At 52.2% G+C, this 18,826-nt stretch overlaps 1 protein-coding gene across 3 annotated transcripts; it reads right to left on the reverse strand.

Annotated features, from left to right (window-relative positions):
• Positions 1-224: 224 nt before the first annotated feature.
• Positions 225-18,022, reverse strand: ISG20 (interferon stimulated exonuclease gene 20). Of its 3 annotated transcripts, none has more exons than XM_032174480.2 (4): positions 17,877-17,997; positions 17,359-17,610; positions 4,336-4,536; positions 225-1,291 (listed from the first exon to the last, which is right to left on the reverse strand). In XM_032174480.2, exons 2-4 carry the CDS (start codon positions 17,584-17,586, stop codon positions 1,175-1,177), a joined length of 546 nt encoding a protein of 181 aa, XP_032030371.1. In that variant the 5' UTR covers positions 17,587-17,610; positions 17,877-17,997; the 3' UTR covers positions 225-1,174. The 3 variants fall into 3 exon arrangements, with proteins under 3 accessions (XP_032030371.1, XP_032030372.1, XP_032030377.1); XM_032174481.2 differs by lacking the exon at positions 17,877-17,997 and adding an exon at positions 17,775-17,855 and having other exon boundaries at positions 1,063-1,291; XM_032174486.2 differs by lacking the exon at positions 225-1,291 and adding an exon at positions 1,551-1,628 and having other exon boundaries at positions 17,877-18,022.
• Positions 18,023-18,826: the final 804 nt, after the last annotated feature.

An 18,826-nucleotide genomic window follows, 5' to 3' on the forward strand; every position in this document is an offset into this window, starting at 1 on the left:
CCAGGCTGGCCAACATGGCGAAACCTCATCTTTACTGAAAATACAAAAATTAGCTGGGTGTGATGGCACATGCCTGTAATCCCAGCTACTTGAGAGGCTGAGGCAGGAGAATCGCTTGGACCCGGGAGGTGGAGGTTGCAGTGAGCCGAGATCCAGTCACTGCACTCTAGCCTGGGTGACAGAGTGAGACTCCATCTCAAAAAAAAAAAAAAAAAATTGCTGGACACCATTCCAGTGATTTTTATTTAGTGGAAGCGCTAAATTATTAGTTATTATTAAAATAACAAGAATTCTTCAGCTGATTCTAGTGATCAGGGCAGCTCTGGTCCAGACCCTCCTCCCCATGCAGTATGCCCTTCCCTCAGAGAGCCGAGCCCCGAAACAGAGTGCGGTGACTCTTCCTGGGTGCCCTAGATCTGCAGGCAGTCCAGGGAAGAACAATTACTTATCGACACCTGGTGGATGCTTGAGCTAGGGCAGGCATGGTGCTGGGGACTTTGCATGCAACATCTCACAAATACCCCACGAGTTGTTAGAATTCTCATTTTACAGATGGAGAAACTGAGAAGTTCAGTAACTCACCTTAGGTCAAACAGCTACTAAATGACAAAGAGTGGATTCCAACCTACTTCTCTCTGACTCCAGTTTGTTACCTTTCCTTCCTCGTTTTACAAATAGGAGGGGTGACTTGCTCAAGGTTGCCGGGGTGGCACCCTTGACATTTCCTGTACCTTTGCTTCAAAGCCCACAAATGCTGTGGCACCAACTCAAGAGGAGCTGAATGCCACCCCAGGAAATAATGCCACCTCTCTGGGCATAAATGCACCAGGAATAGGGCTGGGATGCAACAGCAAAGGGTAGGATTAGTAATTAAGCCACATGCTACTTAGATTCCCAAGCCGCATTTTGGACCCACAGGATTCAAGATATTAAGGAAATTGATACTTGCCCACCTCCCCAGCATAAGACTTCATTCCCTCCTAATATCACACAGAAATGGATCCTGTCTACTGTTAACCCAGCTCGGAGAGAAGAATAAGAAGAGGACCCAGTGATGGCGTAGAGAAAATATAGAGCCACTTTACTATTAAAAATGTATTTTCCAAAAGCAAGGTAGTTGCTGTCCCAAAAAGCCAAAAGCCTCTAGTCCCTGGGGAACGGGCTGGATGGGGCTTCAGTTTGACACAGCCAGGCGGGGCAGCCCTCGGCGGGCTCGGATTCTCTGGGAGATTTGGTAGAGCTCCATCGTTGCCCTCGCATCTTCCACCGAGCTGTGTCCAAGCAGGCTGTTCTGCAGACACAAGTATAGAGTGGGGACTTGGGATGAGGCTGAATTCAGAGGCCCCGTGACAGGGTCTTCCCTGGTCATATCCCGATTTCCAGAGTCCCCAGGTGGGTCAGTGGGTGAGAGTCTCTTGAGGTCTCTGACACTCTGGACTTAGGAGACTCAGCAGGTGGCTGGAGCTGGCCTGCCTTCAGACCTGGGGCCAGTGGCACAAAAGCCAGCCTCCTGGGAACCAGGCTGTGCCTTCAAGTCACCTGCAGTCCCGCAAGGGAAGCAGAGGCTGCAGACTTGCTGTCAGACACACGCAGTGGCTCCAGCAGCTCTAACAAGAAGCTTCAGGACACTGAGGAGAGAATGAGGAACTCCAGCTAGGGACACAGGGAAGGGCTGCTCAGAGAGAACACGAGGACATCAATAAATGGAAAGCAAAGGCTGCAAGCATTTAGGAGGCAGGGAGGGCATGTGCAGCTAAAATAAGAGACCTGCGAGGGTGGGGGCAGGGGGTGTGTGAAAGATGGTGTGGGGGCGGATGGTGGGCCTGGATTTATCACTGAAGACCTTGAATGCCGAAGTCGGGAGCCTAGACTTTATGGGGTAGTGCTACGGGAGTCAGGGGGCCCTCGGTCCATTCAAGGGAGAAGCGATGACCATTTACCACGTCTTCCATGCACTAAGCTGAAGTTAAACCTCTGAGCTGGATACGATTACTCCCCCATTTTATTGATGATAAAACTGAGGCTCACGCACAAGCCAGCCAGTTGTGGAGCTGAGATGTGGATCTTGCAGAGGGAAGTAAGCAGGGCAAATCCTCACTGCAGTCACCTTTCATCTCCCTTCGCATGCCCCGCTCAGCCCTGGTGTCCTGGCCAGTACCCAGCATGGGAGCCAGCGGGCTGTTGGACCTGGCTGCATTTTCTTGGTGTCCCTCTATCAAGAGAGGCCTTCCTGTTCTCACAGGGGCTCCTTTACCAGGCACTCCAGACAGGGTGTTGGGGTCACCTGGTTAGATGGCCCAGCTCAAAAAGGCTTTTTCTCATTGCCGTTATTACGCTGTATTATTTTTTAATGTTTAGTTTTATTTTTTTGGCTTGGACACCCTATCATTAATCAGCAAGCAGGTAGCATGGTGGCGTCGTCTGCACTGTGCCTCTGCATACTTGCCCCTGTCACCATCCTTGCTTGACAGATGAGGAAAGTGAGGCACAGGGAGGTTATGTGTTCTACCGCTCTGCTCTGTGGAGAAGGAAGCCAAGAACAGAAGCAGAATGCAGCACCAGCATCCTTTATTACCAAGTGGGGAGGTAAAGAGCCCCGGATTTGGAATCAGACAAACCCCAGGCTGCAATTCCCAGCTCCCCTGCTTATGAGCTCTGTGACTGTGGGCAAGCCACTTTTCCTCTCTGGGCCTGTTTCCTCTTCTGTGAAATGGGCCTGATTATACCTGCCTTAGAGGATGGAATGAGAGAATGCCAAGTGCCCAGAACCCTTCACAGGGCTTGATAAATGGCAGGGTCTTTCCTTTCCTATGCAGCCCAGTCTGCCATGCGTGCAGCTTGGCAGGGAGCCACAGGCCTGCCATTTCACTCCCTGGAGGGGCAGTAACACCACTGCCCAACTGTGACAGCTCTACCATGTTAGCTCCTTGTGTCCTGTGGGTCAGTTCTGGTCACAGTGATCAGTAGCACCACTGTCCATGTGAGGGGGGCTGGAGGGCTGGTTTCTAGGGGCATCAGGGTAGGCAGGAGCTGCCTGGTGGGGTACTGAGCTTCTGGAACAACCAGGCTTAATGAGCCCAGGGACAGAGCCTGGGAGAAGGCCCTGGGTCAGGCTTAAGGCCCCAGACTGAGAGCCGCAGAGTGACAAGGGCTCCAGGAAAAGCCCAGCCTGGCCCTTATGTGCCTTATGTGCCTTGAGGCTAACAGGCCCAGACTCAGCCCTGTTCCCTGCTCCGGACATGATTCCTACAGTTCCTGCCAGCAGGCTAGGGGCGGGCTCCATGCTCCCCAGCCCCTCCCCGAGCCTCAGGCTTTGGCTCACCTGGCCCCACTCTGTGTGCCGCCTTCTGCCCTCCTTGACTAAGACCCTCCTCCAGGCTCTGTTCAGATCTGGTCTCCTGCCCTGCCAGCCCCATCCTTCATCCTGCTCCCAGGGCACTGCCCTTCCCTCCATCAGACACTCCTTACCATGTGTGCTGATGATCTGGTTAAGGGCCACCTCCCAACCAACCAAGAGCTCAGGGACAGAGACAGGTCTTGCTCACCCTGCGTCTCTAGGATCTGGCCTAGAGCAGGGAGCAGGTGTTTAATAAAGAGCTGTTGACCTGAAGGGTCCCTGTGTACAGCCCTGGCTCTTAGTGTCTGGCCCCTCTCCCTCTGCCCTTCCCACAGGGTGAACTCCCAACCCCCCATATCCGCATGCCTTTTCCTGCCTGCTTTGCCCACCAGCCAGAAGTGCTGCAGAATCAGTGCCCAGGAGTGGCAGCAGCTGGTGGCTGATGGGGACTGGTGTACAAATATCCCAGTTTCCTGGCCCCTGCTGTGAGACACATCTGAGGTGAGGTGTGTGCTTTACATCATTGCCCAGAGTTCTATGGTGGGAGCAAGCTTCACTTCCCACAGGGTAACTGGCTTGATTTTTAGGTTTTTCCTGCCTGCCTCATCCTCCACTCCAGCCCAGGACCAGGAAAGCAGGACCTACCATCAATGCCTCAGGCAGGCTGCCCTGAGGTGTGGAAGGGCATGAGGGAGGAGGAGGAAAGGGAAGGGACGGGGAGGAGGAAGGGAAAAGGAGAAGAAAGAGGAAGTGGGAGAGGTGGGAGGGGGGGGAGAGAAGGCAAAGGGAGGAGGAGGCAAGGAGGAGAGAGGAAGGGAGGAAAAGGAGATATGAGGAGGGCGAGAGGAAGGAGGAGGGGAGAATGAGAGTGAGAGAGGAGAGGGGGGAGAGAGGAGGGGAGGAGGGGGAGGAAGGGGAGGAGGGGGAGGGGAGGGGAGGGGGAGGAGGGGGAGGAGGGGGAGGAGGGGGGAGGAGGAGAAGGACGAGGAGGTTCTCACCTGGATGCTCTTGTGCAGGAGGCGCTCACTCAGCACCCGCAGGGAGACACGCCTGCAGTGGTCCACCTTGGCCTCACGCCACAACAGCATGTCGGTGGACGTGTCATAGATTGTGTAGCCGCTCATGTCCTCTTTCAGTGCCTGGAAGTCGTGCTTCAGGTCATGACCCACCACCAGCTTGCCTTTCAGGAGCTGCAGGATCTGGCCAGGAAGACAAGTGCCCACCCCTACATGACCCAGCATCTTCTGGGTGGGGTCTGGGGCTGGCAAGGGAGCAACCCCTCCTTGACTGGCTGTGTGACCTCGGGCAAATTATCATCCCTCCCTGCGCTTCAAATATATCATCTTTGAAAAGAAGAGATTGGACTAGGTCCCTCCTCACGCTTGATAGTTTCATTCTGTGCCAAAAGCCCACCCGGACTCCTTCAGGAGCTGAACTGTGTAGGAGCAATGGTTAGTACATCCTGAGTATTTCCCAAATGCCGAGCACGCCTCAAAATACGTCATGTATATTATGTTGTTAAATCTTCCCAACAATTCTATTATGGCAGGCAGAATAATGACCTCCCAAAGATGTCCACACCCTAGTCCCCAGGATCTGTGAATACATTACCTGGCAAAGAGGAATTAAAGTTCCGGGCAGAATTTAGATGGCTAATCAGTCAGCCTTCAAATGGGGAGATTGCCTGGCCTACCCATGTGGGCCCAATATAATCACAAAGCTCCTTACATGTGGAGGTCAGAGTGAATCCACGTGAGGAAAACAGGCTGTTGCTGGCTTTGGAGATGGAGGGAGGGGCCGTGAGTCAAGGTATTCAGGCAGCCTCTAGAAGCCAGAAAGGGCAAGGAAATGGATTCTGCCCCCAGAGCATCCAGAAGGAACCTAGCCCCACTGACACTTTGATTTTAGACCAGTGAGACCCACGCTGAACTTCGAAACTACAGAACTGTAAGAGAATACATCTGTGTTGCTGTGAATCACTAAGTTGATGGCTTCCTTACGGCGGCCACAGAAAACTAACAGTGAGGAGGGAGCACTGCATTTAACTGAGTTTTACAAAGGAAATATCTGAAATGCAGAGGAGTAACATGCCCAGGCTTACTCTGATGATTTTAAAACAAGTTTGCAAATTCCTTGGCACTCTTCTTTAAAAAGATGGAATCAAACTCCCCTTCCATTGCATGTGGGCTGGGCTGTATGACTTCTGACTTCTCTCTGGGACCGCAATTCTATAAGAAGTCCAGCCACCAGCCAGGCACGGTGTCTCACGTCTGTAATCCCAGCACTTTGGGAGGCCGAGGCAGGTGGATCACCTGAGGCCAGGAGTTTGAGACCAGCCTGGCCAACATGGTGAGACCCTGTCTCTACTAAAAATGCAAAAATTACCCATGCGCGGTGGCTAGTCCCAGTTACTCGGGAGGCTGAGGCAGGAGAATTGCTTGAGCCTGGGAGGGAGATTGCAGTGAGCTGAGATCGTGCCACTGCACTCCAGCTTGGGCGACAGAGCACGACTCTGTCTCAATAAATAAATAAATAAATAAATAAAGTCTGGCCACCCCAAAGCCACCATGCTGGAGAGACCACGGGGAAGAGCCACCAAGATAGTGATGTGGCCAAGGCAGGCCAGCACCAGCCACCAGACAGGTGGGTGAGCAAACCTTCCAATGCTTCCAGGCCCCAGCCTTCAAGGTGCCTTAACTGACAGCCTGTCCTGCTGCAGAGCACCTGCCCAAATTGCAGGTGGCCGAGCGAAATAAATATTGACATTGTTTGAACCAGTAAGTTTTGGTGTGATTTGCCAAGCACCATTTGATAACTGGGACAGTCACACGGCTAGTTAGTGGCAGAGCCAGGCCGTGAAGCCAGTGGGCTGAATCCAGAGCCTGCCTGCCACTGCCACACTGAGCCAGAAGAGTGAACGACCCACTCCAGGCCTCCAGCAGCCCAGGCGCCCAGCTGTGAGTGCCCCAGCCCCGCGTTCCTCGCCTCCCACATGGACAGCCTGCCCTGCTCTGGTCACACAGGCCAGTCAGCTTGCTTTCACTCAGCTGCCGTTGGAGAGGATGGGAAGGGGACCTGAAAATAGAACAGATGTGAGCTCTATTAGGGAAAGGGGCGGCTCGCGGCTAGTTCAGGCCCACTTTGGACAGCTCTAGGACAGCCTTCGTCTCCTTCTCTGCATATAGCCCACGACCTTAGCCCGTGCCCCAGGCAAGAGCCTTCTGGGGGCTAACCCCTTCCCCGTAGCCTGCCTCTCCTTCTAGATGGCAAGCGGCCTCCTGGAACATCATGTGTTCCCTTTTACGTGTTCTCCCCTGGCAACCACAGGAGACTGAGGCTCAGAGAGGAGATGTGACTTGCCCAGGGTCACAATGTGGGAAGCAGAGTCTGTCCATCCACTGTCAACAGGCAGTGTCACCAGCCTGCCCTGCCGTCCACATGGTCTGGTTTGGAGGCCTTCTCTGGACAGAGCTCATGCTCGACTTAGAGGACTGGGGAGAGCGTGCTAGAGAATGAGGGGGCGCTGCTCCTGAACCACACCAGCGCTTCTCAAACTTGAGTGTGCTAGAGGTCACCTGGGAAATGGCGATAAAACTGAGGCTTTAAAATATGACAACAGGCACACGACCTCAGAGCAGCAGCTCAAGGGAAACTCTGTGCAGAGGAAACCGCCCAGCACACAGCGGCGGGCAGAAATGGCACGGGGCGTGGAGAGATGTGGGTGTGTGGGTGGCCATGGGTCACGTGTCTTTTCTTGCTAACATCCTTTGTGCTCCTGAACAATGTGGCCTGTTTTCCCCGTCTGGGGGCTTGGCTCAGGCCCAGTTCACACAAAGCCCTGAAGGAACTCATCCACCATGCCGAGGCAGCCACAGCTGGGCCCAGACATAGAAGGTACGAGTCATCATGATGCGGATTCCCAGGAAACTCATCACTTCCCGAGCCTGAGAGTCTGGAGAGGGGAAGTGCGGGTCTACATGAGGCACTATGGGACTCACCACAAGACAAGTAGAATAAGAGGGAGAGGACAAGACGAGGAAAGAAGAGGAAGAAGGGAAAGAACAGAACCATCTATTTGGCAGAGAGACACCACTCTTTGGGACAAAGATTCTGGGAAGGAAGGGATGCTGGAACTTGCTGTGTGACCTCAGGGATGTTAAAGACCCTCTCTGGGCTTCAGTTTTCCCATTTGTAAGGTGAGGGCCCAGACTGGTGAGGCTTGAGTGGCCCTTTAACAGCCAGGGCTCCACAGATTGAGGCAAGTCTGAAAAGGGAAGGAGTCGGGCACCTGCTGGAGCCCAGGAGTCGGGGAAAGGCACAGGCAGGCTGGCCTCAGGGCTGTGTGACCTGCTGGCCACAGGACCTGCCCTGAGTCAGTGTCATGAGGCAAGTGTGCCAGACTTTGCCACTTTCAAACACAGGGGGAGGAGTCTCTCAAATTCCTGGAAAGAACTGGGGTGGGGCTGGGGGATGGGACATTTATTGATCTCTTAGCAGCCTGGCACTGTGCCAGGCACTTTCCTTCCCTCGTCATGAGGTTCCTCAGTGAGATTATTCTTAATTCCATTTTACAGAGGAGGGAGCCCAGGATCAGAGAGACTAAGGGGCTTGCCCAAGTCACACAGCTAGTCAGCTGAAAGCTGCAGTGCCGTGTCTGGATCCACCTGACTCCGTCATTGTTACTGCAGTTGTTACTATTAGCACAAGGACCAAGGGACAGGGCACTACCAGGCACACAGTGATAACCGTACAAGGCAGTGACTTTCATACCATCTGAGCCGCCAGCAAAGCGGGGTGCAGAACGGTGTGCACCCAGGTCACAAGCAGGGCAGTGCCAGGCCAGGTGCGGCTGTCTGCCTGCACACACCTGCCACTGTGTTTCCACTCTACTCCAAGTATTTCCCAGATGTGCTTGATCCAAAAATCCAGGAGGGCCAGGCCCTACACCTACTGAATTGAAATATCCAGGGAGGGGTGTCAGCAACTGTTTCAGGGTATTCTTCCCATCTAACAAGTCTGCACATCTCTGCACTGAATCCTGCTGAGCAGTCCAGAGCCTGCTGCCTCTACCATGCATTCATTCATCCATTGTACATTAGTTCATGTACCCATTCATTCATTCTTGGCTGCCAGGAGAGGAGGCTATGAGTAAGGGGCCCTAAAGAATGTTGTTCTTACAGAGGACGAGGTCCCTTACTATTACCTTCTGGAGTGGCTCCAGCCCCACTCTTTGCTGTTGTCCTCTGCCAAGCTCCACTGGTGTCCCTGCCCCCGGCTAGTGCCTGGTTCCCACAAGGCCGCTTACCCTGGGGCAAATCTGGATATTGAAGCCTTCCTCCTTCATCTGGCTGAGCCCCAGAGAGAATTTCCAGGTGGCAGGGCACCAACAGGACACTCCCACCTGTGCAAGGGCTACCAGGCTGGCTACAGCTGAAATCTCTCCCTGTTCACAAGCTACCATGACTTCCCTTCTGTCTGCATCTGTGTCCGCAACCACGGTGCTTCTCAGGGTGGATGTCCCTCCTTATGCTGGGTTGACATTAAAAGAGCATTCACTCACAAAAGTGATTTACAAGTTACTAAAAATTACTGTTAGATTTTTTAAAAAGAAGAAAAACATTAACTCCCCAGGTGGGACCCCTGAATCTGAGCAGTGATTTGTATCACAGCTTCCTGGATGTCCTTAGGCAAATCACTGCCCCTCTCTGGACGCCAGTCTCCAGTGCATGGATTCCCTCCTGTGCTGACAGTCTGATTTATGGGGCTCTCTTATGGACCAGGTTTCTTAGCCTTAGCACTGTTGCCACGTGGGGCCAGATACTTCTTTGTTACGTGTGCATGGCAGGGGAGGGAGCTGCCCTGGGCATTGCGAGATGTTTGGGAGCTCTCTGGTCTCTACCCACTAGATGCCGGCCACTGTGACAACCAGAAATGTCTCCCAACATTGCTAAATATCCCCTCTATATAATGGTCAGACACAGAGATGTCAGAAGATCATAAGCACTTACATTATAAAAGTAATGTCGCCACATTACAATAAATAAAAAGGGATGGAGTGGGGGGCCCCCACTCACATCAGTGGCCTAAAGCACTCCTGGGTGGACTTGACACTCCCCGGAGCCTCCTGGCCACCATGGGCTACTTTATTGCTGGCTGCTGGCTGGGCACACTCACTACTCCTTACTGGGAGGAGACAGAGAGATGAGGGGCCTTGGACAAATGCCTGCATAGCCAGGCGCAGTGGCTCATGCCTATAATCCCAACACTATGGGAGGCCAAGGCAGGAGGACTGCTTGAGGCCAGGAGTTCAAGACCAGCATGGCCAACATGACGAAACCCCATCTCTACTAAAAATACAAAAAATTAGCTGGGCGTGGTGGCACATGCCTGTAATCCCAGCTACTCAGGAGGCTGAGACACGAGAACTGCTTGAGCCTGGGAGGTGGAGGTTGCAGTGAGCCAAGATTGCGCCACTGCACTCCAGCCTGGGCAACAGAGCAAGACACTGTCTCAAAAAAGAAAGAAAAAAATGCCTGCATGAAACCAAGGGCTGGCCAACCCTAGACTCACCTGAGAGGTGTCACCCGGCCTTGTGGGGTCTCATAAAAGGGCTGTTAGGCTTCTGCCCTTTGGGAGTCTTCGGCACATTTGGGGGCCCGTGAGCCTGATCTGTCTTTGGGATTAAAACATTACGGACGATAAATGGGATCAAACTGCCTCCGGAGCCTCCAACAAATTGACACTCAGTGTCCTCATCCACAGAGACAAATAATGACCATTACTGGGCCACATTTCCACTCATGTGCTATGCAGGACATCGCCCCTTACATACATTGGACGCTTAGCATTTATAGAGTGCATTCACACACACTGAGCATGGGGTCTGAACACCACAGCTCCAGCTCTGGAGCCAGAATCTGAGTCTCTGCTCAACCCCTTCCTTGGACAGCTTACTCAGTCTCATACCTCAGTTTCCTCATCTGTAAAATGGGAGTGATGGTACTAGTTCAGGGTTGTGGTGGGGAGTATGTAACGTGCTCAGAATAGTGCCTGGGCCACGGGGCTGGATACACCTTTACTATTTAATCATCTCTGTGTTACAGAGGATCCTACTTAGGGGAGCACAGAGAGGTTGAGCAACAAGCTAGAGGACACAGAGCAATCCAGAGGCAAAGTTGGGATTGGATCCACATGCAGCCCAATCTAAAGACAGTGTGCTTGCTCCCTGCCCGTCAGGGCTGTGCATCACCGCATCTCAACAGCAAAGGCCAACACAGGGCAGAGACAATTTTACTCCATGCAGCTGCCAGAACTCTTTTGTATTTGTGAAAATCAGTTCAACTTCAATCCCACAAACATTCTCAAGTCACCTGTGTGCAAAACACAGGTTCCAGTCTGGGGGCAGATGAAGTGTATAGTAAGAGCTGTGGAAATAGGCAGATGGTGTGGGTGAATGGACAAGCTATGATGTGCATCAGCAACAGCAAGGAGGGCCGGAGACCAGGGACCAGTGGGGCAGGGATGGTGGGCAGGAGTGGGTAAGTGCATCATAAAGGTCTCTTCTGGCCTGGGGCTGCCAGAATGATGGTATTTCTAGGGAGAGGGATGGGGGATAGGAGAGACTAGGAGTTGGCTGAAATGCATGGTAGGCAATGGCTGAGCTATGAGAGAAAGCAAGAAAGGCAGGTAGATAGGGGTTTGGAGAGCCTGACTGCTGGGTGTTGAGCTGGGGGAACCTTAGGCAATAGGGAGCCACAGGAGATATTTTAATAGGGGAGGCGGCGATGATCTCAGGCCAGGTTTAGGGAAGTTCTCTGGCAGCAGAGTGGGAGAAAGCAGCATGCACACCAGATACAGCCAGCAGAAAACGAGGGTCAGCATCTAAGACCGCAGTTCCCAAGAGAAGTCGGAGAGGGGACTGGGTTTCTGTCCTTCTCTCTTCATGGGTGCAACTGGCAAACATCAGCTGTGAACCAGGCACCACGCTTAGGGCCACAGTCCATGTCACTGCATGTGACCTGCATGAGACCAGGGAGGAGGCACTAGGAGTTCTCTTTTATGATTAAGAAATGGAGCCTCAGAAAGGTTCAATAACTTGCTGACAATTGTACAAACCTATAGGTGATGGAGCAGGAACTGAGAAGCCCGGATGTGGTTCCAAAGACCTGCCTGGTCTTCGAACCCCTGCCTCGTCATTCAGTGGCTACCAAGTGCCCAGTCTGAGCAGGGTTCCGTATCACACGCTTAAAGCGTGGAGTTGGGCCGGGTGCGGTGGCTCACGCCTATAATTCTAGCACTTTGGGAGGCCGAGGCAGGTGGATCACGAGGTCAGGAGATCGAGACCATCCTGGCTAACACAGTGAAACCCTGTCTCTACTAAAAATACAAAAAATTAGCCAGGCCTGGTGGCAGGCGCCTGTAGTCCCAGCTACTCGGGAGGCTGGGGCAGGAGAATTGCTTGAACCCAGGAGGCAGAGGTTGCAGTGAGTTGAGATCGTGCCATTGCACTGACAGAGCAACACTCTGTCTAAAAAAAAAAAAAAAAAAAAAAAGCGTGGAGTTGGCATAGCCTCTAACTGACAAACAAAAGCATTTCTGCACCAAATCTGGATGAAGACTGAGGCGTCCAGGCCCCTAGGCCAATGCTCAAGGGCGCCCAGGGAATTGCGGTTTTCCAGGTCTGGATGTACAGGGACTGGGAAAGGCACTGCTCTACCGCCTCCTTTCCCCCCGCTCTGGGCTCCTTTGCCCCTTTCTGTCTGTCTGTCTGATGGGGAGGGAAATTGGGGACAAGGAGGAAGGAGAGGGACATACTGCCCACCCTGACTGCTCAGTGGGAATCTGAGGGTGGGGAGTTCCTTGTGGTGTCCTTGGGCCTCCCATCGGCACCTGAACAGACTCCCGCCTCTTCTTCATGTTGCCCTCACCTTTTTGGTGATTCTCCAAACATTTTCTTCCTTTCCTAACATTTTCTTCACTCCAATTCTCTGTCTGCCAAGGATGATGCAGGCCCTTGTAACTGCTCCCTAGGACCTCTGACTCTTTTTTTTTCTTTTTCTTTTTTTTCTTTTTTTTGGAGACCAAGTCTCACTTTGTCGCCCAGGCTGGAGTGCAGTGGCACGATCTCAGCTCACTGCAACCTCCACCTCCCAGGTTCAAGCAATTCTCCTGCCTCAGCCTCCCAAGTAGCTAGATTACAGGCACATGCCACCACGACCAGCTAATTTTGTATATTTAGTAGAGACAGGGTTTCACCATGTTAGCCAGGCTGATCTTGAACTCCCAACCTCTGGTGATCTGCCCACCTCGGCCTCCCAAAGTGCTGGGATTACAGGTGTGAGCCACCATGCCCAGCCTCTGACTCTTACCATCATCTCCTTTCTCACTCCCATCTATCCTGCATGGTATTTCCATTCTAGTTTTCTTGAAACTGGTTTTTATCCTCCCATGCATTGCTCAAGAATCTTCAATGGCTCCCTATGGCCCACTTAATTGCCTACACAGACTCTCCTCCACCCCTTTCAAATACCACCAGCTTCATGGAGTCTTTCCAGAACCATGATGATGTACTGTGACCATCCCCAGGGTTCCCACACTATACTGTTGATACAGGTTAAGCATCCCAAATACGAATGCTCCAGAATCCTAAACTTTCTGAGTGCCAACATGATGCTCAAAGGAAATGCTCATTGGAACATTTCAAATTTCAGATTTTCAAATTTGGGATGCTCAACCAGTAAGTATAATGCAAATATTCCAAAATCCAAAAGAATCCCAAATCCAAAATCCAAAACCCTTCTGGTCCCCAGCATTTCAGATAAGGGCTACTCAATCTGTACTTCTAGAACAGTGTTGTCCAATAGAAATATAACGCAAGCCACAGATGTAATTTTTTTTTTTTTTTTTGAACAGAGTCTTGCTCTGTTGCCCAGGCTGGAGTGGCAGTGGCATGATCTTGGCTCACTGCAACTTCCGCCTCCTGGGTTTAAGCGATTCTCCTGCCTCAGCCTCCTGAGTAGCTTGGATTACAGGCACCCATCACCACGCCCGGCTAATTTTTGCATTTTCAGTAGAGATGGGGTTTCACCATGTTGGCCAGGCTGGTCTTGAACTCCTGACCCCAAATGATCTGCCTGCCGCGGCCTCCCAAAGTGCTGAGATTACAGGTGTGAACCACTGCACCCAGCCCACAAGTGTAATTTTAAATCACCCAATAGCCATATTTCAAAAGGTAAAAAGTAAACAGGTGAAATTAATTTTAATGTTTTATCTAACCTAACATGTCAAAAATACTATCATTTCAACAGGTAATCAATATAAAAGTTACTGAGACATTTTATGGCTCTTTTTAATATTTTAATTATTATTATTTTTTAATAGAGACAGGGTCTCTGCTACCCAGGCTGCAGTGCAGTGGCATGATCATAGCTCAGTTACAGCCTCAAACTCCTGGGCTCAAGCAATCCTTCACCTCAGCCTCCTCGAGTAGCTGGGACTACAGGTATGCACCACCATGCCTGGCTAATTTTTATTTTATTTATTTATTTATTTTTTGTAGAGGAGGTCTCACCATCTTGCCCAGGCTCATCTCAAACTCCTGGGTTCAAGCCATCCTTCTGCACTGGCCTCCCAAAGTGTTGGGATTACAGCCATGAACAACTGCATCTGGCCTGTCTCTTTTTTTAAATACAAGGGCCTTCAGCCAGATGCAGTGGCTCATGGCTGTAATCCCAGCACTTTGGGAGGCTGAGGTGGGTGGATCACTTGAGGTGAGGAGTTCAAGACCAGCCTGGCCAACATGGTGAAACCTCGTCTCTACTGAAAATACAAAAATTAGCCAGGCGTGGTGGTGCACAGCTACTTGGGAGGCTACTTGGGAGGTCAAGGCGGGAGAATCCCTTGAACCTGGGAGATGGAGGTTGTAGTGAGCCGAGATCGAGCCACCACACTCCAGCCTGGGCGATAGAGCGAGACTTCGTCTCAAAACAACAACGACAAAAAATCCAGTGTGGACTTTACACTTACAGCACATCTCAGTTCAAACCAGCTAAATTCCAGGTCTGAATTCAGCCAACTAGCAGCATATGGCTGCTGGGGACCCCACTGGACAGCATAGTTCTAGAGACCGTAAGCCTGAGTTTGGATTCCTGAGCAGTTGTCTGATATTCCATCTATCTTCACAGCGCAAGTTACTCAGTTTATGGGTTGAAGTGTGTCCCGCTCTCTCAAATTTATATGTTAAAATTCTAACCCCCAATACCTCAGAATGTGATTTATTTAGAAATAAGGTCGTTGCAGATAGAATTAGTTAAGGTAGGATGACGTCACACTGGAGTGTGACACCAATCATAATCCACTATGATTGGTGTCCTTTGAAAAAGAGGAAGTTGGCTGGGCACGATGATTCACGCCTGTAATCCCAGCAATTTGGGAGGCCAAGGCAGGTGGATCACCTGAGGTCGGGAGTTCAAGACCAGCCTGGGCAACAGGGCGAAACCCCGTCTCTACTAAAAATAAAAAATTAGCCAGGCGTGGTGGCGGACGCCCATACTACAACTTGGGAGGCTAAGGCGGGAAAATCGCTTGAACCCAAAAGGTGGAGATTGCAGTGAGCTGAGATCGTGCCACTGCAGTCCAGCTTAGACAACACAGTGACTCTGTCTCAAAAAAAAAAAAAAAAAAAAGAGGAAGCTAACCAGGTGCAGTGGCTCACGCCTGTCATCCCAGCACTTTGGGAGGCCAAGGTAGGCGGATCGCTTGAAACAAGCCTGGCCAACATGGTAAAACCCCATCTCTACTAAAAATACAAAAATTAGCTGGGTGTGGTGGCTCGCGCCTGTAGTCCCAGCTACTCAGGAGGCTGAGGCAGGAGAATCACTTGAGCCTGGGAGGCAGAGGTTGCAGTGAGCCAAGATCCTGCCACTGCACTCCAGCCTGCGCGACAGAGCGAGACTCCATCTCAAAAATAAAAAGAGGAAGTTTGGACACAAACAGAGAGAATGCCATGTGAACATGAAAGCAGAGATCTGGGTGAGGCATCTATAAGCCAAGGTACCCCAAAGCTTGCCAACAACCCCTAGAATCTGGGAGAGGGGCAGGGAACAGATTCCCACTCACAACCCTCAGAAGGAACTAACCTGGCCGACACCTGGATCTCAGACTGCAGCCTCCAGAACCCAGAGACAAGACATTCCTGTTGTTTAAGCCACCCAGTGTGTGGTGCTTTGTTATGGCAGCCCTAACAAACTAATAATCTAGCGAGCCCCAGTTTCCTCATCTGTAATATGAGGATAATAAGGTAAACAACCATGGCCAGATGCGGTGGCTCATGCCTGGGACTTTGGGAGGCCGAGGTGGGCAGATCACCTGAGGTCAGGAGTTCGAGCGAGACCAGCCTGACCGACATGGTGAAGCCCCATTTCTACCAAAAATACAAAAAAAATTAGCCAGGCGTGGTGGCAGGCGCCTGTAGTCCCAGCTATTTGTGAGGCTGAGGCAGGAGAATCACTTGAATCCTGGAGGCAGAGGTTGCAGAGAGCCAAGATCACGTCACTGCACTCCAGCCTGGGTGACAGAGCGAGATTCCGGTTAAAAAAATAAATAAAACAGACAAACAAAAAAGCAATCATAAGAGTTAACTTTTTTTTTTTTCCTGGCTCTGTTGCCCAGCCTGGAGTGCAGTGGTGCCATCTTGGCTCACTGCAGCCTCAACCTTCTGAGCTCAAGTGATCCCAGCTGCTGGAGTAGCTGTGACCATGGGCATGTGCCACCATGCCCGGCTAATTTTTGTATTTTTTTTTTGGAGATAGGGTTTCTCCATGTTGCCCAGGCTGGTCTTGAACTCCTGAGCTCAAGCCACCCATCTGCCTCCGCCTCCCACCATGCTGGGATTATAGATGTGAGCCACTGTACCGAGCCAATAGCTAACATTTTTTGAGTACCTATTTAGGCACTCTATCTAGACCCTTTCTCAATCCTCGCAATAACCCAACAAAGTTGCTGCTACTATTATCCTTCTTTTCTTTTACTGGGTACAAAGAGGTTGAGTAAGTTGCCCAAGGTACCTTAGCTGTTAAGTAATGGGAGCTGAGATTGAAACTGACCCTCTTAACTCTGCGTTAACAGTTCCTGAGAACCTGCCTGGCAGGGCTGTTTGTGAGGAGTGAATGAGCTCAGGATGGCCAGTGCTTAGGGGAGCGGCCAGTGCATAGTGAGTGCTCAGTCAATAGTAGCTATTGTTGTCATTTCATCCCCAGCACCTGGAGCCTGGCACGGATTGGGTGTGCGCTGCTGAGAGGAACCTGTGTTCTTCTTGGACTTCCTCAAACCCTACCATGGTGTCTAGAAACTGACGAGCTCACTTGCCCTTCTGAGATTTCCCAGGGGTGGCTAACCCTGTTGACACCTTTAAGTTTTGCTTTCCACTTAGTAATTCAGGGAAACAGAAAGTGAGACGTGACGACCTCACAATCAGCTAAGGGCAAGAGTGCAGGAAATCCCTGGACCACGAACTCAGGATTCAAACTGAGCAGACAGCCTACTCTGGGACAGAATGCTAGCCTGAGAGCAAGGTCCTCAGCCCAAGAAGCTCAGCCTGTTCTCCAGGACGGGGAGGGCCAAAGCCTCTTGCCAGGGCCTCAGCCAAGAATCCTCTCAGTTCCCCACAGGTCTCACCAGTGGCAGCCTGGGGTAGAGGGAAGAATGGGGAATGTAGACCCCAAGTCACTGTGTTGGGGGAACATTGGATGGGACTCAGTTTCCCCATTTTAAGACCAGCAAGTTTGACCAGATCCAGATAGATACCCCAAAGGCGGCTCCCAGATGTGAGTCTATGGTTCTCTGAAGACAGGAAGGAAGCCTTCTCCAGGATGTGACGGAGACACCACCGGCTTTCTCCTAACAGCAGTGTGGGAAATCTTCCAAGTGGGGTCACAGGTCACAGATGGGCACCAGGGGGAAGGGGCCAGGGAAGTGGGAGAGGGGTTATTTCCGTAGCCCCTGCTGGCCTGGCCTTCACTCACCTCCAGCCTGGCCACGGCAAATGGTGTGGCCCCCACCATGTGCTGAGGGGTGACCCCGCTGACCCGGGTTCTGTAATCGGTGATCTCTCCCTCAGGCCGGATGAACTTGTCGTACAGCACAGCACCGTGGATGTTCACGAGGCTGCAACGAGCCAGGCCACTCTCCCGGTGGGGCCCCAGCCCCACCATCTCGCAGTCCATGGCCACCACCTCACGGCTCCCAGCCATGTTCCTTGGGGACCCTCAGAGATGCTGGAGAGAGGGGTATGGGGGGCGGTCTCACGCTTGGGCAAACCAAGCCTCCAGGTGTCCTCAACCAACCCCAGCTGGCCTCACCCTCCGCCCTGCCCTTTGTTTCCAACACCACCTGGCCACAGTGGAAGCTGGCCTCTTGCCTCCCCCCTCCCCTGCCTTACCCTGCCTGTGGGTCCCAGGGCCTCTGGCCTGCCCGGCAGCCTGGGGACCAGGAAGGCCCCTCCCGCTGCCTCCCCAGCTGCTGCTCCAGCCCCCGCTCTCACCTGCCTGCCTCTGCGCCCTCAGCTCACGTCTGCCTCTCTGCTGCCACTGGTCAGCTACTGCAGCTGCTCTCAGCAGTGACTCATCTCTAACTCCAAGCCGGCATCCCGACCCTGTTTCAGTTTCTGGTTTGTTATCAAGTGAAGTCAGGGGCGGAAGGCTGGGCACGTGGGCTGGGCTGCTCCATCTCCTGGGCTACCGGCAGGTGGGGAGCTCAGCTCCGGGCCGAGTCAGGGCTGACGGAGCTGGCAGGCTCCATGTCAGGGTGCCCCTCCTTTGCCCCGGCCCTCCCCCTCCTCAGATGACGCATTTGACGTTCGTGGAGTGGATTGCAACATCTTTGTTTCCTTTCTCACCCTCCGCCCAGAGAATAAACATCCCCAGGACTGGACTCAGGGAATGTCCCACAACTAACTTCTGGGGCCTGCTACCAGTCTGATACTCAGTGGTCTCTTATGGGGGCATGGAAGCTAGCTCTTGGGACATATAGGCTTTTATTGGAATGGGCAGGAGAAAGTTGTGGTGGGAGTGGCTAGCCCCCACTTCCAACCCAGGGAAGGCAAGGAGCAGCGAGGCAGCCCTTACAGGCCTCCGTGGGTTCCGGATGCCTCAATGAGCTCTGCCTCCAGTGGGGCTGGCACTGTGAGGGTGAACAGCCCGGCCACACTTCCTTGGGTCCACACTCTCCCAGGCTAGGACTTTGAGCTCTTAGAACAGTGCCTGCCAGATAGGGAGGGCTCGGTATTTAGTGAATGACAAATGAGTTACAACTGGGGCAAAAAGAAAATCAACTTTCAATGAGGAAAGTGCTTGTCTTTTACTGTGGTGAGATCCAACAATAAGCTGAGCGTTCCCCATGCTTTCCTCCTACCCTAGATCTGTGCAGAATCCACATCGATCCCTCCAGTCTGACTGCCTCCCAGTGTCATGAAGATTTGTGGTTTGAAAAGTA

The sequence above is a fragment of the Hylobates moloch genome, unplaced genomic scaffold (genome assembly GCF_009828535.3).
Source record: "Hylobates moloch isolate HMO894 unplaced genomic scaffold, HMol_V3 SCAFFOLD_14, whole genome shotgun sequence".
In the NCBI taxonomy this organism is placed as follows: Eukaryota; Metazoa; Chordata; class Mammalia; order Primates; family Hylobatidae; genus Hylobates; species Hylobates moloch.

Bases quoted from the DNA above. Each gene is read 5' to 3' on its own strand.
- ISG20 (XM_032174480.2), bottom strand. From the start codon at position 17,586: ATGGCTGGGAGCCGTGAGGTGGTGGCCATGGACTGCGAGATGGTGGGG. The intron at 4,537-17,358 runs GTGAGTGAAGGC...CTTCCTGGCCAG, and splicing joins TTGCCGTGGCCAGGCTGGAG to ATCCTGCAGCTCCTGAAAGG. The intron at 1,292-4,335 runs GTGAGAACCTCC...TTGTGTCTGCAG, and splicing joins TCCTGCACAAGAGCATCCAG to AACAGCCTGCTTGGACACAG.